General features: G+C 33.2%; 1 protein-coding gene across 3 annotated transcripts in view; it reads left to right on the forward strand.

Moving 5' to 3' along the window:
• LOC124359082 (TBC1 domain family member 14-like) overlaps positions 1-24,590 on the forward strand; it is a 72,441-nt gene that overhangs the window by 23,058 nt on the left and 24,793 nt on the right. For 2 of the 3 annotated variants that reach the window (XR_006922104.1, XM_046811513.1), the window contains exons 2-7: positions 6,003-6,138; positions 9,895-10,105; positions 10,846-10,963; positions 13,411-13,542; positions 20,918-21,044; positions 23,177-23,377. Coding sequence is in view for 2 of the 3 variants with exons in the window: in XM_046811513.1 (XP_046667469.1) it covers positions 6,003-6,138; positions 9,895-10,105; positions 10,846-10,963; positions 13,411-13,542; positions 20,918-21,044; positions 23,177-23,377 (925 nt within the window). In the remaining variant the exon portion in view is untranslated. Of the gene's footprint in view, positions 1-2,609; positions 2,792-6,002; positions 6,139-9,894; positions 10,106-10,845; positions 10,964-13,410; positions 13,543-20,917; positions 21,045-23,176; positions 23,378-24,590 lie in introns of those variants that run through there. The other variant, XM_046811514.1, reaches the window with a different exon arrangement.

Consider the following 24,590-nt stretch of genomic DNA (forward strand, 5'->3'; position numbering starts at 1 on the left):
TGTTGTAATTGTGAACTTATTTCAAAAACATATTTTTATTTTAATAGACCTGCATGGAAATTTGTAGAAAATATAATTAAAAACCAGACAACAATTTTAAAATAAATTTAAAACAAGGTATAAATGGGAACTAAAGGGTTGACTCTAAAGTAAAATAATGTGATGTCATGTGTAGATATAGTATTAAATCAGTGTACTAATAATATAATTAGATTTTGTTGAAAAAATAAACATAAAAATACTGCAGCAAGTTATGCACATTATGAGGTATGCTTTGTAATATTTACCGAAAAATTTACAGATACTGTACTCTTTATATTTTGGGTCGTAATGCAAAGTCATTCAAATATCGGCATGTTCCAAATAAAGATTTACTAAAATACTGTACTGTTTTCGATACTATTGTAAGGTCTTTGATTATGTTGTTAGTAGTGTCATAGTTTATAAATATTGTCAGATTCAATATTTGCAATGTTTTTAAACTGAATTTAGAGAGAGAAATAATATTTTAATAAACATTCAAGTCGATGAGAGGAATCAAGTGGTTAATGATAATGAAATGATTGTTTATATTAGTGTGAAATCTCATCAAAGGGGATCGTTCCTAAAAATATTCTGAAATAAATTTTTATGAATGAATTCTATTTTCTTAACATTCAAGAAAAAAGTTACCTAAACATTGAACAATACGAAAAAGTTGAATATTGTGATACAACTTGCTGACCATTTCCCTTAGTGCAGCAATATATTAGGGTTATCCAGAAAGTAACAGACGATTTTGAATGGTGTGGCAGTGGGTGGGACACAGCTGCTATCTTAGTGTCAAAACACCCTGGCGTTCAGTATGCATCGAACTGTAGTCACACGCGGTCTGTATCTCTTTTACTTTTCGCACTGTGATGAATTAAAATGTATGCCGCACTTGAAAATCCCGCCACTTGTGAAGTGCGTTCAGTGATGAGGTTTTTGTTGGCAAAAAATCATAAACCAATTGAAATCTATTACCAACTGTGTGAAGTTATGGAAATGTGATAATGAGTAAAAACAGAGTAAGGCAGTCGTGTATTGACTTTACAAATGGCCACACCAATGTTCATGATGATAGTCGTAGCTTTTGGCCTAGCCTAGTGACTGAATATTTTATGCTGAAAATCAATGACAAAGTTTGTGAAAATCACTGTTCCACAATGACTGAACTCTCAGAACATTTCCCACAAATTTCATGAAGTTTACTTAATGAAATTGTTGTAGGGAAGCTTGGTACAACAAATTTTGTACCAGGTGGTTCCAAAAATCCTTGAGGAAGATCACAAAAAACAAAGACTTGCTGCATCGTCTTTTCTTGATGAATACGATGAACATAATGCTAAGGATGTGATTCTGGTTGATTTCCTTGAATGAGGCTCAACAATCAATGCAGAGAGGTACTGTGAAACATAGAACAAGTGTACACCAGAATACGTTTCAATTCACCGGGATTTGAATCCTGACAGCCCACAGGCCATTGCTGTAGTGTGTTTGTTTATACTTGGTTCCATGCTTAACACCTGTTATTCAATTTTGTTGTTTTAAATAAAACACTGTTTCTTCTTCTTACTGTGAAACATTGCACAAGCTACGGCGAGCAATACAAAACAAGCGTAGGGGAAAATCTGGCTCAAAAATTTTGTTTTCCACGACAATGCACGTTCCTATACAGCTAATTATATACATCAAGTCTTGGATGATTTTGATTAGGAAGTGTTTGATCATCCGCCTTATAGCCCAGATCTGGCAACAAGCGACTATCACCTCTATCCAGTGATGAGGACCTGGTTCGCAACACAGCGCTTTAATAGTAACACTGAACTTCATACTGGCATTAATCAGTGGTTAAGATCTCAGACGGCAGATTTCTACAAAGCTTGAATCGAAAAACTTGTGTCACGTTATGATAAATGTCTTAATTTGAACGGGAATTCTGTAGAAAAATAGTCGAAGAGTGTATTTAAATCTATGTAATAAAGTATTCCTATTTCAGTTGGTTAATTTTGTATTTCAAAACGTTTGTTACTTTCTGGATAGCCCTTGTACTACCATTAGGCACATGTAGTACATGATAAACCTGGTATACATAATTACCTCAGTTTGAGGGATTACCTCAGATTCTACACAATGTTGACACTCTCTGCCCCATGTGTAAATTCATTGTCTGCATATTTTACTGTTGTTGCATTATTAATTGCTGGTTGTCTGCTGTTTTATTTCTGGATGTGTTAAATGGGATATAATTTAATTTAATGTCAAAGCCACTTAAATTGTTACTAAAGCAAAGAATTTGTATTGACAAGATAGCCTTGCAATCTACTTTACATGCTGTATTCTTCCAACTAACGTAATAACATATTAAATATTCTACTATGCATGTTTTATGTGCATTCACAGTAACAAAAAAGTGGGAAATACATTGATAGAAATGTGTCATATATGATCCTATAGTTAACAACTGATACCTGTCATTGTGTGAGTGGTTGAGTTTTACGAATGAATTTACGAGTTTATTTGACTGATTGGTATTCATAGAGTTATCCAAGGACAACTGATTAGTGAGGCGCACTTGATCAATATGGCACTTATCACTAACAGTAACAGTACTGTCAGTTGTTGTCTATCAGTGTCTGTGCTTATTCCTCTCTTCTGTACTGTATCAGACAATCACAGACCGTTCAGTAATTAATTAATGTCCTTGATTGACCCTGTGAAACCTGCAATTACCCACCTGAATGATAACCCTGTACAGTGATTGCAATGGGTAATTATTGTCTCCATTCATTCATTAGTTAAGCATTTTGTTTAGTGTACTTCTCTCCTTTTTTAAGGTAGCAAAGTTGTGATTTTTAAACATCGTAAAAATGTAACTAGTAGTGACACAATCTTGAGCCTTGCTGCTATAAATTAGTTTCAATTAGTAATTATTATTTTTTGAGCTCATTAGAACATTTTAGTTATCATATATTAAATTTAGCATTGTAACTTTAATACAAATGTTTATAATTGCTAACTTTCTGTGTGTAAAAATATACATAACTGAGTAACATATTTGGATTCATGAGTGATTATTTGTTGTCGGCAAGTTTACGATCTAGATTTTTGTGTGTTCTAATCTGTTATACAGATTAAGATCCCAAATTTTGGAATTCATACCCTTTTGGTATTTAATAATTCTGGAATAGGAAATGCTTGAACTTAACTTTTTAATATTTTTAAGTGCTTTAAATTTGCATGAATAAATTCTTTAAATGTAGGCCTTTATATTCAAACAAAAATGACACATCATCACAATATAAGTGCTTGATAAGTACTTATTTTTAATATGAAATTCTTATTTGCTCATACTTTGTTTGTACCAAAGCCAAAATAATACTCAATAGTTGTTTAAAATTGTTTGAAAAATTTTAAACATAAAACATAATTTTAGAATGAAACATAAAATTAAATCTAACTTAGATGAAGTGGAATACTACCGGTTAGGCGGTGATAGTTATGACGGCCAACTATCCTATGAAATTAAATAATTTTTTTAGGGAAGGAATTTTTTTTATGCTACTTAATTTTTTGAAGGAAAATGGTTCCAACTTGTTTTTAAATTTTTATTGATTTCTCTGGAAGTTGGAACCATTACCTGTCGTTTATGAATAGAAATACTGATTTAAAATATATCCATAGCAGAAAACAACACAATAAACGGATTGGACGCAAAACTTGCTTGAATTTACAGAGTGTATATTATTTGCATACTATTTAAAACTGTCACATTATCTCTGTTTGAATCAGGGATTCAATTTCTTAACACAAAGTTTTATTCCATTCTGGCTAAAGTGTATATTAATTCTGTTATCTCATACAGTAATCGAGTGAACATTGTCAGAACTGTTGCCATTATAAACATTTATTGCAATAAATACTGCCAGTTGTGAGTCGTTTTATCGTAACTATGTGATTGTGTTTTACTCACTATACACAAAGTGGGAACTGTGAATTCAGTTTTATTAAACTGAATAATTAATCTGGTTAATGCCAGAATAGTTAAGTATTGAGAAGAATTGTGTCTCAAACTATAGAAATGCTCTTCGTCGTAACTGCCAAACTGTAGCACTCATTGCTTTACCACATTAAAGGATGTGTATATCCTCTGATAATGTAATTTGGCATATGTTTTCCTGTTTAATAATCTTGTGGTGTTAGTTACTTACAGTATTTCATGTAAGAACAGAAAAACTTTCAATTTGTTTTGATGAAGTCAATAATTAGTAGCTATAATACATAAAACAGAGAAAATGTTTAAACTTGGAAACATTTTCTCTATTATTAGTAAAATTTTTTGTAAATATGTCTACTGATAAAAATTAAATATCTAATGAATAAATAAGCAGTTCAGTTGCTGTTGCTCACTGAATTCTAATTAATGCCTGCTTTGAAATGCTTTACAATTTGATTTATACTCATTATTTTAATGTGACTAGCTCATTTGGCTGTAAAAATCTTATTTTACAAATTTCACTAATTATTAGAAAATGTTTATCAAGTTAGTATTTAGAAAGAAGCTATGTTGTGCTGTAATAATTTTTAAGGTCAAAAACATTTAATTTACAAATATTCCTATTTTTGGAATTAAAGATCCTCTTGTCCTATTTGATGTAACCCATATTTTATTATGTTAACTAAAAATGTATGCAACAATTGTTTTTGCCCTGAATGTAGAAATAAATTATTGAATATATATATTTAATGAATTGAATGTATAAATATATATCATCTTAGTTTTTTTTAATATATGGGACTATAGCAGAATTAGTGAGAGCATTACCATTATTATTCAGTACCATATACAATTAGTACACATGACTTACTGGCCACCTCATTAAGGGCCTAACAGAATCTTACTGAAATCATGTAATTGTCCATCCATCTGTCTGTATAATAACTCTCAAAAGAAAGGGCTTATGTCTTGAAACTGAGTAAGTTGTATAGGTTCTTCTTAATCCTAGGAAGTTCACGATTGATTTTGGGATCAAGAGACAGACCGGCTATCTGTCTGTCTGTGGTAACTGTTAATATAAAGGCCCTAGAGACTTGAAATTTACTATATGCTTCCTTTGGGTCCAAAGGTATTGATTTTAGAGTTAAAAAGTCAAAGAACAGTCTATCCGTTTGTGTTAACTTAGAGACTGTTATAGTCATAGAGACTAGAAAATTTATATATGGTTTCCTGTTGAATTCTCTTGTTTATGATAAAAAAATTTACTGTCAGTTAATTTATGCCTTATCTCATTTATTCTGTCGGGTCCTTCAATATTTAATTATATTTGTTTATTATTGATGATAAGGTCTTTGTAAAGGCTCATTGCCCATTGTTTTACTTTCCTATAAAATCGTTTCTATAAGTAAATGTTCTTGTTTAATTATCATGAAAATCATTATATGTTAAGAGGTTTGATGATGGGAGGTCTCTAATAAAGACATATTTCATTCTCACCTCACAGCTGTACCCATTTTTTGTCTTTTGGAGCTTTTAGATTTTTGGTTGTAGCGGTAGTGTATGTAGTCTGTCAGGGTCAATTCATTACCTTACTTTTAGAGGCATAGATCGATGGTATCATACAATGGTGTTGTACCAAACAGTAATATTACTAAGCATCTCTTACATAATCATTTTTGTACCTTTACTCATATTTTTTAAAGCTGGGAGATTAAAAAAGGTTGAAATTATTTTATTGTTAAGATATTATTTTCAATTCGGTTTAAATAATAGCTCTCATTGGGAGTTCATTAAAAGTTAAAATTCATTGATAGATCAAGTTTAATTATGGTTATGGAATTAAATTTTCAACCAATCACTCATTACAGTGAAAATGAAATAGGAAAAATCACAAAATAAATATCAGTGCGTACCATGTAAGTTTCTAGTAGTTTGGGGAAAATTACCATTAGAAAGTTTTGAATGGAATGGTGTTATGTTACAGAAATGTGTTCAACTGGAAGTCGGGATCGAGATCGGAGGATAGCATCACTCGTAGTGTCGCCAGTTGGAAACTGTTCGGCAAGAGTTCGTCTCCGCAGTCCTCACACACCTCCCTCACAGTCGACCACTATGCTGATGTATGTAATCAGAGTCTTCCACTACATTCAACATTGCATTGATTACTTTCATTGTACTTATCTTACAGGATTTATTCAATCAAAACTTCTATAACAGATATCAGGATTATATTTAAATGCCACAACTTATAAAATAATTGATTAACATGTTGTTTATTTTTGTACTTTTATGTGCAAATATAATCAACAAATCTGTGCTTGAAAATACCATTGTTTTATTATATTCATAAAAGGATTTTGGGACTAAGAAAAGCAATAGAAATTTTTCATACCAAGTACAGGATCTGTTTGCTGCTGATTCATAAAAGGATTTTATACTAATAATCATGAGTTTAGAAAAATTGCTAAATCATAGAATGTAATTTTCACTGTTACACATCTTTGACCATTTAATTAATCTTAGCATCATTAATTCTTTAATAATTGTGTAATTTGAAATTATTTAATAATTTTTACCATAGTTAAATAGTCAAAATACAGGAGTTCATGACTTGACAGTTAAATTATTCGGTCTTGTGATGGAGGGTATTATTGTTGTGTCTTACCTAATCTACGGGAATTATCTGATATAATATCTGAGTATGATGAAGATTTTCTCTACTAATTCTCTCTCTGTAAGATATATAATTCAAATATATTTTTGATCAAATTTCACTATTTAATGAAGTGGGATGGTATTGTTTGTTGGAAAGATGTCGGTAAATTTTCAAGTTAAGACACTTAACATTGTAGAATTCTATCAAAGCTGTAAATAAAATCCAATAAAAGGGCACTATTTAAAACAATAGAAACTATTTAGGTATTTTTAGAAGTGTCTTTACTTAGGGAGTTAAAAACCTTAACAGTCATGATTTGATTCTAAGAAACTAATCATAATTATTCCTAACATATGCTTTTTCACTTAATAAATTATCTCTTAAACAGCTTAAGTTATAAAATTTCAATGTAGATCAAAGATTTCTTCCTGTATCACTATCTTTAGAGTCCTAGTCATTGTTAGCAAGGAGCCCTGCAAATAGTTTGTTATTGACAGCTGGGAGTAAAGGTCAATTAAGTTGACCTTGCAGATGGCTTTAGTGACAGTTCTCAATGAACTATTCACTTTCTTATCTGTTATCACTTCAAAACAATCCACATAGGCTACGTCTTTAAATATTAGTAGTATTATAACTTGACAGAAGCACAATGATGCCATTTCTAATAATGCTTACACTTCTTTTTGTATTTTTTTATTAGATTTATGTTCACATTTATATCAAAAGCTGTCAAAAGACATAAAACACATAGAACAGGAGCTGTAATTGGAAGAATATTTTGACCTAAAGGTTTTGAAATTAAAGTTCACTTCAATTTATAATTGAAGAGATTGTTTTAGCATCTGAGTTTTAATAAGACAAAGACAAAATTATCTTCATTGACATGAACATAAAGTACAGTCATGGCGTCAAGAGTTTTTAGCTTGAGGTACATGGTCATTCAATGAGAAGGTCTCCCCATCTGCAGGCATTCTTCAACAAAGTAGAACTCCCTCTCCATTAGGCAGTCAAGAAGAGCTCCTTTAAAATTCTTGTTGCTTCTCTGTGATTTCAGCTTTGATGGAAGTATGTTGAATAGCCTTGCCCCGATGTAGGAAGGCCTTTTTTCATAGGCAGTCAGGTGGTGTGCAGGGAGTCTATAGGTAACTCTGTTCCTGGTATTATAGGAATGGGTCTCCAAGAATTGGTCAAGTCCTTTGTATATATACCAGTAGAAAAAACTAATTTGATTTTTTTATTGCTTTATAACCTGATATATTTATTGTATTTTAATTGCAGTCATACAGTGTGGAACTGAGCTTCTGCACAGTTTATATACATGATGGGGTCTATAAGTTCTTACCCAGTTTATCAGCCGAATTCTTGGTTTTACTTGTTGCCACAATCTATGTTACAGGCTATACAGCACACGTTCTAATTAGTATACAAAAATATCTAGACAGATGTAACTAACAAAATGTTTTTATAAATTTTTGAATTAACAATGCGACAGAAAGTGTTCTAAAGAGTTCTAAATGTATAAACAAAAAATGTCTACAGCCTAATTCTCATATTACAATTGCTGAATTTAATGACTCTTTATAAATATTAATGATACTGTAAATACAAATAGTGATATTGTAAGCACTACCTGTCCTATAGATATATTAAAATCATTGAGTATTAAATCTCCTGATTCATCTAATTTTACTTGGTCTGAAGTGAGCATTGCTTATGTGTGTAATATTGTAAGTAGGCTAAGCAATTCTAAATATGAGGATGTTTTTGGTCTCTAAAATTTCGTGCTTAAAAAAGTAATTGAAGAGATATCCTGTTCATTAACATGGGTAATTAGTCCCATTCTTAGTGTAGGCATCTACCCTCAATGTCTAAAAGTTACTGCCACTGTAACCTGGGCCCCTTCTTATTTACTGTCTTTATAAACAACCTGCCTAACTTTGTGCCTAACAGAACCATACTCTATGCAGTTGACACAACTCTGTTCACATCTGGTCATGAGTATGACCTGAATAATATAATATTGGGAAAGATCACACATATGGTTTCACGCATATAAACTAAAGGTTAACCAAGAAAAACAAAAAATTGTGTTTAGTTTAGGTAGTAGGTCAACAGACTGAAAATAAATCAGTTAAGTTTTTAGGACAATCTAGATTTTACAAGTGTACACACACATGTGGGGTGCTCATACCAACTATCTTTACTCCTGCCTTTCCAGACTCATTTTTTGTCTAAAAAATATTAAGTCATGTACAAGTTCTAGTTTACTTATCAATGCCTATTTTTCACTTTCACCTTTTGTTTGGCATTTTTCTTTGAGGCAACTCTGCTGGTGTAAAAGTAGTTTTTAAATGTCAAAAAAAGCTATCCACTGTCTTATGAACATTATTGAGAGAGATTCTTTATAATATTCATTTATAGAATTAAGCATACTAATATTGCCTAGTATCTACATTTTACATAGCCTAGTATATATTTAAAAAGATCTGACCTTGTTTAGTTTAAAAATTTGGTACATTTTCATAATACCAAATCTGCAAATCTAATGGATATGAAATACACAAGGGTAAACAAGTCCCAACATAGCTTTGTCTACATTGGAACAAATCTATAAGTTACTTCATAATGCCAAAACAGTGTGCACTAAGAACTTTAAGAATGTTTTGGTTAAATGGCTGAAAATGAAAGCAATGAAAACCTTTTATTCAGTTGAAAAGGTGTACGTAAATGATTTTAATGATATTCAATTGTAAACTAATTAAAAAAAATTAAACTAAATATAAAGAAATTTTAATCCAGTTAAAAGAAACTAGTTCTAAGGAAATTTTAAATTAGTTATAAGGAAATTTTGATCTAGTTATAAGAAACTAGTTATAATTAAATGTGATAAATGATGTAGCCTAACTCATGCGTTGTGTTTCATTGTTAATGCTGAATGTAGGACAACAATAAACATTCTTGATTCTCGAGTTGTTTTAACTGGATCAAACGTTTTATATGTAAGACTATCTGTTTGGTGATAGTCTAGTCTTGAGACTAACCAGTGTACTATACAGTCTGATAGTTTAGTCTTGAGACTAACCAGTGTACTATACAGTCTGATAGTTTAGTCTTGAGACTAACCAGTGTACTATACAGTCTGATAGTTTAGTCTTGAGACTAACCAGTGTACTATACAGTCTGATAGTTTAGTCTTGAGACTAACCAGTGTACTATACAGTCTGATGGCGGGAGCCTGGCACCGGACTCGCCGTGTAGTGTTCGCTCCAGCAGCTCTGGCCCGAGGACATTCTCTCACGAGAACAGGGTTGCCAGCAGTTCAGCCCTCATACAGTTGGACAGGCCTGCCAACCTGCCAGCGAAGAGTGAGGAGGAGGAGGCTCGCCATCGCCTCGAGTACCAACAGATGGTGGAGGCTGCTCGCAAGAAAGGTCAGTGCTCTTGGAGGCAGTAATGATAAAAACTAAGATGCCAATGTAATGAAAATAGTATCTCAGTTTAATGTGTTCAATCAGTAAACTTTAAATGTTCTCTCATTTCACAAGATAAATTTTATTTCAGTTTCATCTTTTGATGAACCTGAAAGACCACACAATCCTTGTGTGGTTGCGTTCAAGGAAGATAGATGTATTGCTTAGAGTTCTGACAAGAATTAAACAAATTTAGAACACTTGCACGTCTCATAAACAACACAAAGCCAATTGATGAATCCTTCATACATTTTGTTTTGCTTTTATTTGTTTAGAGTTTCATATATAGGTTTTATTTTTTTAAATTCATGTTTCAATATTATGCAGTACAATTTATTCTTTAAGGAATAGAAATATTGGAGTTTGGTCTCTTACTGAGATAATTGTGCTTGTATCTTGACAGAGCTAGGCAAAAGAGCACAAGAGTCAGCTCCAGCAACAGTTGAGGGCTGAGGAACAATTGACCCAGACAATAATGAGTGGATCCAGGAGATTCAACGCACATTGGACGATATACGTGTTTGGTCTGTTACTGGCATCCTTTTGACAGAGCTGAAGGAGGCAAAACAGCACACAGAGCAGCTTCAGCAACAGTTTATCGGTCTATGAATCATATTATGGATCCAAGGGTTTACTATAAGGGCGTATGTATTTGGTCTGTTACTGCCATTCTCTGATGAATTGCGCTTATGTTTTGACAGAGCTGAAGGAGGCAAAACAACGGAAGAAACAGCTCCAGCAACAGTTGAGGGCTGAGGAACAGTTAGCCCAGGCTACAAGAGTGTGGACTCAGGAGATCCTGCCTAGATGGGACCAGATGTACGGGTTTATCATTTGATTAATTTATTTTCATTAGTTCTAGAAAAACATTTCATGCATATCAAGTAAATAACTTTTGTTTGTGATGAAGACAGAAAAAGCTCTGATATACAACTTTGTATGTTTGGAGTACATCTGATTTAGTAAATTGTATACTGTGTGATAATTAGTTTTTTAATTTAATAATACCTCTAAGGTCTGAGTTTAAAGTGATTTTTGTGTTTGTTTTAAATTTTGCTTTGTAGCGTATTTTTTTTATTTAATATCTTTATTTATATTTTTGCACATGAGTACAATAAATAGCGTCACTAAAAATAAGTTACTATAATAGTTATGAGTACATTTCATTACACAAACTATTGTTTGATACATTATCTATTATTATGAAATTTTCTCACATTTTTATTAATCGCTTTAAAATTAATAAAAAGTAGATAAACATTCTAAAACACAAGTGCATTTTTATATTAGTCCATAATTTAAAAAAGTATGGGTAAAAAGTTAATTCTTGATTTTTTTTTATCTCTCTCTTTTGAAAAACCTAGATTATATTTGCTGATCAATGTCTCAGAAACATTGTCACATTATGTTTCTCATAGAAATACTTTCATCAGAGTTACTGTTTTAAAAAATCCCTTGTTCATGTACATCACTGTGGTGTTACAAATTGTCAATGAATACCCAAATAAATGTGTCATTCGACCCTGTATACTTTCATTTGTGTCTATTTTGTTCTATATATTAAACCACTATTGAAGTATAAACTTATTATTAATCGTTTTGAAAAGCAAATATAATTAATTACAAGGATAAAACAATGACATAAATATGTACATGCCCATTTGTAAATAGTTATTCTTGTTTTTGGAATAAAAGTATTGTTCTTGATTTATCTCATTATTATTTACTTATTATATTATGTCCATTAGAAAAACGCTCATGCACCAACTAAATAATGTATCAATATCAAGCAAGTTTAACCAAGGCAGTTAAAGACTAGTTTTCCTCAGGGCCAGCTAGACTAGGTTTTCTTCTTTTGGTAAACAACAAAAATGTAATCAAATTTTTCCTCGAGGGCAACGAATCAATACATTCGTAAAGTAAGTTACTGAATATTTCCTTAATCCTTTTAAGATGAGCAGGCAGTTATCTGACACTGGTATATAACTAGTTTTTCCTAAAGATGACCAGACATATATTTGCCCAACTGATGACTTTTGTGTAATACTCGTGTAGAAATGAAAATACAAGGAGTGAAAATAATTTGCTGTGTGGAAGCATATCCTGTGATATTCACATTATCTATTTTTAGCACAGCTTCGCACCAGTTGTTGTGTCAGTCGGCTGTGCACCTAGTAATGAGACTTTTTTATAAAACCTAAAATTTTCAACCGATTATAATAACATTTTGTATTTTAACAGAAACAAATATAAGGAATAGAATAATGTTAGCTCTCCCACAGTACAAATTTTTTTGATTAGTAAACTGGTTATATAAAATTAAATATATGTATAATTTTCAAAGTGTTCTGAAAAAAAAAACATTTATTAATAAAAATGGCCGTGCTATAGACAATTTAATTCTGTATAATTGGATAACAAATGATATATGTACAATATATAGTAATCTACTTATGATTTATTTTTAAAACTATTATGTTGTCCCAGTATTCAAAGTTTCAAAAATTCAAAATTTTCATTTTCCTTAAAGAGTATGCACATAATTGGATAGAAATGTCCTTCAAGTTAAATTGTCGGACTATCCATTTACCAAAAATATCGCAAGCGGTTCATAGGAATTCATCCATTACACAGACATTCTGTCACGTGGTGAAGACTACCAGCTCTTAGGTGTACTATTTCGGACTGGGAATCTGTTGTTTATCAGTTGGTCAGTCTTTTACAGCTCTTTGCCATTTAACTTTATTTTTGTGTAATATGATTTTAAAATATATTTAAATAGTTTTTCGAGTTAGGTTTGTAACTATAATGTGTAGCTGGAGATTGGATTTGTGGTATAAAGAATGCTTTATAATATATATGTTGTTGTGTGTAATCTATGTGTGTGTTGTACGTATATATCTATAGAAATTGCAGGCTGTTGCATGTTTTTGTAATGTAGTATTTCTTAACAATTTAGTAAAGAATGATATTAATGGAGTGTCTAGGAGCTTGGGAAATAAAACATTTTGCTAAAGCTTATAAAATATGTGTGGTTTGGAAAAAAGTACTGCATGTGGGTCAAGTTTGCGTTTAAAAAGTTTGTCAGAGACAAAATATGTATGTGTTGGTGTTTTACAAATTCCAGTAACTTTTTAAATGATGTGACGAAATATATAGAAGAGCTAATTAAATTTTTTCCATCCTAATCTATATTATATTGTTTCAATGTTTAATTCTTAAGGTATTACCAGAGTTTCAGAACTCACACATTATATCATCCACAGGCACACTGGTAAGAAAGCAAGGGAGCTGTGGTGGCAGGGAGTGCCGTCGTGTGTCAGAGGCAGGGTTTGGCAACTAGCAATTGGCAACCCTCTCAACCTCACTCACTCTCTGTACGACATCTGTGTTCAAAGGTGAGGGCTTTGGAAATTCATTAAATTTAGACTTTAAAATTGTAAGACATATGTATTATTAGTAAAATAAAATTCATAGAATAGATGTACAGATAGTTGCTGGAAAGGAAGTCTCGTATTGCAATTCGAGACAAACATCCCCCGGGTGTAAGTAGATACGCACATCCGCCCAGACGCCGATGGTGAACAAACAGGAAATGCTTATTTGTAAAAACCGTGCGACAATGTAAGGGACAGCCATGCTGATATGGAAAATTGTTACTCACCAATTATGATGGAGAGATTTGGCAGAGGCGTGGTCAATGAGCTGGCGGGAGAAGAACATCAAAACTGAAGAACAAGGAGGAGAGGTGGAAGTGGAGGCCGGGAATTCGAAAAGTGAAGTTCGGGAGTGTTTGTGTTCGTGTGCGGAAAAATATCTCTAGGCGTAATATGTGTGATGTGAAATAAAATGTAAGTAATTTTAAGAACTTAGTATATTTTAGGGTTCATTAATCATTTTCAATTCCATATCTATTTAAATGTTCACAATTTCGAAAATATAAATTCATGTAAATGTTTAGCTATTTTAAAGAAAGTTTCTCATGTTAGTCCATGAACTCATTATTATTGCAACACTACAAAATTACTAGTAAATGTTATAATGAATTAAATTCAAAATAAATTGTAATGAATAATTTAATATTAAATATGTCTTCAAAGTATTAAGACATTAAGTTTTGTGCTTAATATGTCGATTGACGCAATCAATTAATCAATTTAATGAAATGTTGTCACAAATAAATGTGTTGGTTCATTTGAGGGTATTTGTACTGCCAATCTAACCTATTATTAAATCCTCTCACAGCAACCCTTGCTCAAAATATGTCACAACCTTAATCTTAAACTAAACCAACCCTACAAAACCTTACATGGTGGAGGCGCTAAAACTTGATTGGCATTCAAATTCCTCACATGGGCGAGCACATAGTTTCATAGGCTAGGTATAAATTAGAACTAAATAATATTTATAAGAAAGTATTTAACTAAAATAGCCTACTTCAGTGACAAACCACTCATTTACCTAAAAGATAAATTAAATTTCCAATAACTCAAAAATATTTTCAAACCCGTAATTAGAGTAACGCCAAGTAAACTAACGAGGTACGTCAATGGACATGTATAATTAAATGGAAACCATACTACATGAAGATTTAATACCATTAGACACATATAGGACTTCCAAAAGTGACATAATAAAAATATTAAATGAAAATGGAATTCTATCTAGAGACACAGACACTGTAGCAGACCTCAGACCTATCCTAGCGGCACTTAAGAACTTAACACGTATAAGCGCAAGTCACCCTAATATTAAAACCATATTTAATTATTTAACTACACGAAAAACTCACCTAAGTGAAGAGGACAGGGAAAACTATAAGGATCTAGCTACAATCGAGGATTTTCTAGTGCAGAGAACAAATTTATACGACATAGTACATAACCCTGAGGCGGACATCAAGACACAAGCACCCCCAACCTTAGCACAACATTACGAGCCACTCACACTACCTGACAGAACGAACACAGCAACCATGGGGGAAAACATACCGCTAATATCAGCTGGGACTTACACAGGTCTCCAGAGCGAAAATCCACAAGATTTTTTAGATAAATTCTTAGTTGCAGCAACTTCAAACAGATGGACAGATAACACTAAAGTTAATTTATTCCCAGCGCATTTATCAGGCACAGCACTAACTTGGTTCAAATATTATAAGCAAAAACAACTAGGGGAAGCCATACAATGGGATCAACTTGCTAAAAGTTTCATAGAGGCTTTCACTCCATTAGCACAAACCCAGAGTCTACAAATGATTTTAGAACACAAAATACAGGGAGAGAACGAGCCAACACTAAACTATTTTTTAGATATATTAACAACATGCCGAAGATATGACCCTACAATACAGGACAAGCAAATTATACATTTTATCATACAGGGACTAAAACCAGAAATCTGTGAACGAGTTATAGGACTGAAAAACGACACCTTAAGTGATCTAGAGACTAATTTAAAAATTACAGAACAGCTAGTTCTAACACAAATGAAAAACAAAGAAAGATACAATAGGGTTGCAGCAAACAGACCCTATAGTACACCCTTATATGAACAAAACATCATCCATAAACTACAAACAGAAGTTAACACCCTAACCAATTTAGTAGCTACCCTAACTACAAACCAAATTTCAAATCATAACCACAGGTACGAAAGGTCTCCATCCCCGTATGAAAACTCAAAATATAAGCCAAGATATGATAGAACACCTAGTCCTCACCAGAATAGACATATGGAAAGCCCAAACTACCCCAAACAAACCCAAAGACCACCTATGATTAAACACGTTACTTTCAGTGATAGGAGAAGACAAAACCATTCCCAAATACAACCTGCTAGACAAAATAGGTATTGCACTATTTGCCGTAAAGACAACCATAATACTGAACAATGCTGGTTCAAGCAACGTTCATTAACTTCTCAAACCCAAAGTAACTGCTTGGCACCTAAAACCAACAATACACAAGAGCTGTTCTGCAGGTACTGCAAGCGAACAAACCACAATATCGAATCATGTTACAAGTCTAATTATTATAAACAAAATCATCAAAAAAACGGGAAATAGGGGGAGGTCACACTAACCCTTACCGAACTTCCCCCTTATCAAAAGCGAAAACAAATAACACCATAGATCTTAACCAAAGGAATCGACAAACTTACAAATGTATAAAGTCTATGACATTTACTCCAACTAACCCCAAAGTACTACCACTATCAACCCCTGGAAAGACCAGTTCAGAAGTGATATTTAAAGCCATAGATTATAATCAAGAATTCCCACCCTTAAAGAAGATGCAAGAAATTGAACAACCTATTATGCAGAAGCCTATACACACCATGAAACTTCAATCTGCGTTCAATCCAACCCCAACCCTAAGTGAACCAAACCCCTCGGGGACAACAAATATAAATAAACCCAGTTTTACAAGAAACCTTGCAGTCTCAGAAAATTTCACAGGACAGATAAAACCTAGCGTATTAAAGGTAGTAGCGCACGTAAAACAGGACCCAGATTGTAGTATGGGGGAGGTAAACACACATACTGGATTGGAAGAAACCATTGAGATAGACACTATACAGATTTTAAATCACATAGAGCAACAGAAGAAACAGAATATGATAGATTGTACTAACTTGCAAGAAATAACGCAAGACAGGATACACAGACCGAGGAAAAATAAAACATTATTATTAGAGGATATTTATGAACTCATATTTAATTGCGAAAATAAAACCAAGAAGAAGATACCTGTCCTAACAATAGACGTAGCCTTGACCACAAACCCTCGACATTCAGTACCCTGCATTATAGATACAGGATGTAACATAAACATTATTAGAGCAGACCTAGTTTGTGCAACAAAATTAAATACTAGCAACATACCCTCGTTGATATCGGCTAACGGTATACCATTAACAGTTTTGGGTTCGACAAAAGATCGCCATAAAAATTGGCAAAGTAATACTTGAAGACACGTTTTATGTGACACCTGATCTAAACAGCCCTATATTGGTAGGAAACATATTCCTATTTCAGAACTGCGTGGAGTTAAACTATAAAAATAAAACAATAAAAATTACCAAATATCAGATTGAACATATAATACCTATGAATGAACAGTGGCAGTTAGACATCGAGAATTTTAAAAACACACAGGAGTTAGAAGTACAGCAAATAACAGATGTAACAGCCCCACAAGACATAATTATAGCACCACATCAGCATATTAGGATTAGCTCCTTAAAAGGTATCGAGTCTCGAACAGCCATCGAAACAGATAGGAATCTAAGAATAAAAAAGAAATGTCATGCATATCTTTCAGAAGGGGAAGATGGTACAGATACAATTGTAAATATTTATAATGCATCAAATTTCCCAAAAAGGATACCCGCACATACTACGATAGGACATATACATTACCCAACTCTTGAAGCACAGCCTACCCTGGAACACCATCCCACTAAAAGTGACACAGGAAAAACAATATTGACAGATAAGGACGGCATAGTATTTGATATCTCACCACATTTAACCCTCCAAGAACACAAAAAAGTCCTTGACGTTTTACAAAAATACAGACACATATTTACAACAAAGGTAATCGATTTAACTCCTGCAAACATACCTCCTGTTAAACTTGAATTAAAACCGAATACGAAACCTGTAAACTCACCACCGTATAGGCAGAGTAAAACAGAAAGGGAAAAATTAAACAAATTATTGGACGATTTAGTACAAGCAAAAATATTAGAGGAATGTCAGGATTACACAGAATATGCAAGCCCAGTATTTTTAGTGAAAAATAAAGATGGAAGCGACAGAATGGTAGCTGATCTCAGGAAGGTTAATGCACAGTTGAAAACAGATGCCCACCCCATTCCTTCAGTAAACCTGGTTTTAAGCTCTTTGAACAAAGCGCACACATTTACAAAATTAGACCTTAAAAATGCATTTTATTCCATGGAGGTTAGGAAAGAAGATAGGCACATCCTAGCCATAAAAACACCTGATAGACTTCTACAGTTTTGCCGACTGCCGATGGGACTTTCAACTTCAACCACATTATTTAGTAAAGCCTTGAATGCGATATTAAACCGTCACCTTTATAATAAAGTCATCTGTTACGTGGATGACCTAATTTGTTATGGTGACTCATTTGAAAATGACTTACATAATCTAGAAACTATATTAGAAGAACTAGAAAAAGCTAATTTGAAACTAAATACAAAAAAGTGTAAATTTCTCTACAAAAGTGTAAACATTTTAGGACACGAGGTATCACGGGAAGGCATTTTACCCCAAAAACAGTCAGTAGAAGCTATCACCGAATTTAAAAGACCAACTTGTGTAAGGCAAGTGAGACAATTTTTAGGATGCTCAGGATTCTTCCGCAGATTCATCCAAAATTATGCCAAAATAGCACAACCCCTTACTGAGATAATAAAAGATTCAAATAAAAACATGGCATTTAAATGGACGGATCTATGTGAACAGGCTTTTATAAAAATCAAACAAATTTTGACAAACCCACCATTACTATCACATTGGAAGGACAACAAGGAAGATGTCTACACAGCATTCTCAACACAACAACACTACCTACTCTCCGAGCTACCTGCGCATTCACCTGCTTTGTTCACAATCTACAAAGACAACACCACCTCCAGCTAAAGCACGACGACAAAAACATAGTAAACAACATGGAACTCATTTGTACATTTTATTAGCCTGGACTTCTATAATAACACTACTTCTTTTTATAGCCCTCTACTTCATCCACATTAATAACATCAAAATAAAATTTCTGAAGCCTACAGTACATGAACGTGACTACCCAATGGATAACCTTAATTAGACTATAAGTACGATTCGTAGGTAGAATCGTCATTAAGCCAGGGGAATGTAAGACATATGTATTATTAGTAAAATAAAATTCATAGAATAGATGTACAGATAGTTGCTGGAAAGGAAGTCTCGTATTGCAATTCGAGACAAACATCCTCCGGATGTAAGTAGATACGCACATCCGCCCAGACGCCGATGGTGAACAAACAGGAAATGCTTATTTGTAAAAACCGTGCGACAATGTAAGGGACAGCCATGCTGATATGGAAAATTGTTACTCACCAATTATGATGGAGAGATTTGGCAGAGGCGTGGTCAATGACCTGGCGGGAGAAGAACATCAAAACTGAAGAACAAGGAGGAGAGGTGGAAGTGGAGGCCGGGAATTCGAAAAGTGAAGTTCGGGAGTGTTTGTGTTCGTGTGCGGAAAAATATCTCTAGGCGTAATAAGTGTGATGTGAAATAAAATGTAAGTAATTTTAAGAACTTAGTATATTTTAGGGTTCATTAATCATTTTCAATTCCATATCTATTTAAATGTTCACAATTTCGAAAATATAAATTCATGTAAATGTTTAGCTATTTTAAAGAAAGTTTCTCATGTTAGTCCATGAACTCATTATTATTGCAACACTACAAAATTACTAGTAAATGTTATAATGAATTAAATTCAAAATAAATTGTAATGAATAATTTAATATTAAATATGTCTTCAAAGTATTAAGACATTAAGTTTTGTGCTTAATATGTCGATTGACGCAATCAATTAATCAATTTAATGAAATGTTGTCACAAATAAATGTGTTGGTTCATTTGAGGGTATTTGTACTGCCAATCTAACCTATTATTAAATCCTCTCACAGCAACCCTTGCTCAAAATATGTCACAACCTTAATCTTAAACTAAACCAACCCTACAAAACCTTACAAAATGTATCAACACTGAAATTATGACTCCTTTTTTTGTGGCAGAGATTATAGGTTATTAACCTGTTGGGGAGTACTGACGGCTATAACCGTCATCCTACCTAGTGTATACTAGAGTAAGCAAAATTATCCTTAATGAACTCCAGGGAGTAAAGAAAAAATTGTTGTTGTTTTCATTCAAAATGTATTGAAACCTTACAAAATATCATAATAATGCATTTTTTGAATCTACAACTTGATAAATTCATACATTTTTTTTTTAGAATTCTACAAACGTATGATAGTGTTATAAACACGGGTACACACAAAGTGGTACTTCACATTTTGTGCACTCATAAGCAGTTTCTTTCCTTTTACACTCACCCTGTGTTGTATTTGAACACACAAAGCAGCGTTTTAGCTTCCGTCGGCCATTTTCTCTTACTGATAGTGGGCGGGGGAAATGGCGACCTGACAAGCGTAGCAGCTGCTGGGCTCCACCCAACGGACGCGTCACAGCTGCAGCCTCTTCTCTTGGTGCAACATGTGCTTCCACCATGTGCTTCCAACATGTGTCTGATAACGTTAATTCGGAAGTTCATGATGTGAACCTTAGCATTTGGGTTTTTTGATTCCATGTATAGCCTATAAATGGACGTGGCACGAGAAAATGACAGAACATTTGGCGGCAAATCTGTAATTATGTATTCCTTCACTAGGAGCCAGCACCGTACAGCAATAATTACTTTGAACATTTCACAGTCGAAATAGTATGTAAGAACGCTACTAGAGTGCATAAACAGTGCATAAACCATCAATTATTGGTGATAATTATCTACCTGTTTGTTATTGCAGTATTTTGCCTATTTAATTTTTAACAGATAAATTATATCTTGTAATAGTCCACCAACAGTGTTTGAATACAAATATAAGACAAGGATTATTTCATAACGGATTGGGTTTTTAGATGTAATCTTAAATAAGAAATACACATGCATAATAAGAATGTGTATTCGCTAGGGCTCAAGACAGACTGCGTAGCGGCGGTGGTTGTGACGATGAGGATTCTGACAACAAGGAGGCCAGTATGCAGCAGATCCAGTTAGACATCAGCCGTACCTTTCCCCATCTCTGCATTTTTCAGAGGGTCAGTATATTCTTTGGAGTGTTAACATAAAAAAAAAATCAATTTCCTCAGTTTTCCTACAAAATAAGTATATAATGTATTGATTATTCTATGCCTTGTAAATTAAATCCATTTGCTGTTGTAGTTATGTTGTTTTGAAGGGTAATGTTATAATTTAAAATGTCATCACCATCATCCATGTAGCTATCTTGACGTTCGTGAAGCAGAACATATCTTATGAAGAATCGTTATGAGCAGTGAAGTTTTATCAGCTTTGACTATTTGCTTCTTACCATACTCAGCTATTAAGTGATAATAAAATGTTGCTTTATTGGACGTCAGGTTTGTTTTGGACCCTTGGAAGTTTCAGAGCTCTTATTATTGATTAATGAGGAGATTGTGAGGTCTAAGAGTGAGTTACTGTCACACTAAAAAAGATAACCTATTACAGTAGAACCCCTCATATCCGGCCACCACGGGACCGAGCCCCTGGCCAGATAACGATTCGGCCGGATAAACCAACCTACAGTACACAGCACTTGACGAAACAAAACAATTGTACTGTACTGTACTAACCGCACTGGAAATAATCAAAAAACTGTTTACAGGTTAAACCTATTAGCTCAACTGAGGACAACACAGGAAAATGTAAACAAATAGATACACCAAAATAACGCAAGATTCGTGGGAGACTAGTGCGTGCAACTGCGCGTCTGCAAGCCGTGGTAAATAAATTTCGATATTGGCTTCCGGGAAGTGGCCGGATAAACCGAGGTGCGGTAAAACCGAGGCCGGATATGAGGGGTTCTACTGTATACATTACATGATGTAATTCATGATTTTTATGTTATAAGAATATTTTTAAAACACTCATCTGTTTTTGTAGGAGTTGCTTAACAAATCTGGGCTGTAGAGTTAAGATTTGGTGAAGCTTGGGTCTCTATGCCGCACTTATATCTCAAAACTTGTTTTGAAATTTGTTAATTTTGAGATGATTTGACGAGCCTTTGAAGGCAAGTATAGTCAACAAGACTTTGAAGGCAACATGCTAGTTGGAGAGCAATATTTGACAGATATGATACAAGTTTAGAATTTATTTTATTTTAGTGTTTATTTACAAATGATTAGAACTGTTACAAGTCTGAACCAAATAGTTAACACTAGTCAGAACTGCGCTTAGCGTGCATTTCCTTTTTGCATTTTGTACACTTTCATCTAGATTTATTGCTATAAAAGAACTATTCATATATAACGGACTTAATTCCAAACATATAGCTCACTTTTAATAACTGCACATGTGACTTTTATTATATTATTTTTACTAAAAATATAGTACAAAGTTCAACCTGTGAATCACAGAGGGTGAAATTGTTTTTTAACCCCCTTCACCAAATGACAGTGTATACTTACAGTTAGCCATTAGTACAGATTGCCCTAACTCTTTTCAGAGCAAAGATAGAAGAACTCAGCTCCTGGCATAAGGAGTCAATGTGGTCACGTCATGAGATTTGGTCACCCAAGATCTGACCTTGATGTTTAATGGATGTTACATTATGTAAGCTTGGTAGACCACATAATCATTATTATGTCGCCCTATACACAATTATATTGTTTTTTCTTCATTGTGTACTAGGTAATTTCTTATGCAATATTCATGTGCCATATTTATCGCTATGTATGTGGATACCTCCAATGCTTCAACGGATCTGTTGTTGGTGATCAGAACGATGTCGTCGGTATATATGATTAGGTGAAAGAAGGGATCAAAGAATGTAGTAATATCTTTAGTATGTAGCACTGAAGCGAGTACCGAACCTTGAGGAACACTCCTATTTATTCTCAGTGAAGATGATACGGAAAAACAAGAGAGAACTTTATTTTATATCTTTAACGCTAGAGCCCCAGACCAAAAGTAAATAAAGCAACCATCTTGGTTGCATACCATGTGATTCAAAAGAGGTGTGATAATAAGAGCTATACGTAGGCGATCAAAAAGGTAGGATTTTATACTCTCAGCCAAGTCCTATCCAGTATTATTTTATTTATTGTAACTAACATATAATATGAGAATCAGATTACTTATCAAAATTAATGTACTATAGTAACTATTAGCGTACTTAAAATGGTAAATTTGATTTAGTTTACTGATACAGGGAGGGCCTTACTATGACATGCTACACTGTTTACTCGCTGCATACGTCTGCTACCGGCCGGATGTAGGCTACGTGCAGGGCATGTCCTTCATAGCTGCCGTCCTAATCTTGAATATGGAGGCTGCTGATGCCTTTGTGTGTTTCGCCAACTTGCTCAATAAACCCTGTCACATGGCTTTCTTCCACCTCAACCAGCCTCTGGTGAGTTGTATGTTGTGGATTTGTAATCTTAGCTTAAGTACTGTACAATAAGTCTTGGGATAATGATGAATTCAACCTTTGCTCAATGCTAGTGTAATTTAACACATTCAAGTGCTCTAATACTGTCTATATATTGTAATAAATACTATAAAACACTGTACTAATATACTTGCGAAGCACATGCATGCCACAAGCACTGCCCACCTTTCATTCCTATAGGCCTCCCAGCATCAAGTCCCTGACCCTAACCCTGAAGCTTGCACGATCCTCAATACATCTAATATTAGGGTAAGGGTTCCAAAGGAAATAAATCTGAGCAGTAAAGGCTTATTACAAATTGTTGCTTAATAAATTGTTGAAATGATATTTTGTTATGAAGAAAAAATTACACATGACGAAGTTTTAATGATAAATAAAGCTAATCAACCAATAACTGAAAGGAATCTATGATAGTAAACATCACATTCATTATCTACTATAAATTGTTTTTTGTTTTTTTTTGCCTTTTGTGGGAGAGAAAAAATAGTCTAAGAAACTACTTGAAATAAAAAAAAGAAAAATACCCATTTTCATACTGAATTTCCTTATGTTATTTCAATTCAGGATAATAGATTTTATTTATTATTCAATATTTGTTTAATATAGTTTTAATTTCTCATAAAGTACTATGTATTTTGATATTTAGTATGGGAGTTCTCGACTAAACAAAATTATGTTTATTTGAATACACAAATTTATGCTATAATTTACCCATAAAACAAACTTATTTCATGGGATCATTATATTTAATCTACTTTAAAAAGATATCGAGTAATAAATTTTTCTCGTACGTTATTGTATTTTCATCCAATTCAAAGTAATGATTTTAGTGGTTAACAACTGCTTAATCAATAACCATATAATGTTATAAGTATTAACCTATATGAACGATTTAGTGTTATAAGATTGTTTGGTTGTACTTTGAGTGATGATAAATTAAATTAAAAGCTATTTTGTCTAATACTTTTAAACTAGATAAGAATCTTGCTAAGTCACAAACTAATAATAAAAAAAAATTATTCATTAGGATATTTAACATTTTTTCAACCTCAAGGGTAATCTATAGTTATGAAATTTAGTTTAACATTTATTTGAAGTCGAAAAAGAAATGTAGTTATTTTTATACCCTGCAGTAACTTAAGGGTGTGCTCAACCCAGTGCTCTAGCCGAAAGC

The sequence above is a fragment of the Homalodisca vitripennis genome, chromosome 4 (assembly GCF_021130785.1).
Source record: "Homalodisca vitripennis isolate AUS2020 chromosome 4, UT_GWSS_2.1, whole genome shotgun sequence".
Taxonomy (NCBI): domain Eukaryota; kingdom Metazoa; phylum Arthropoda; class Insecta; order Hemiptera; family Cicadellidae; genus Homalodisca; species Homalodisca vitripennis.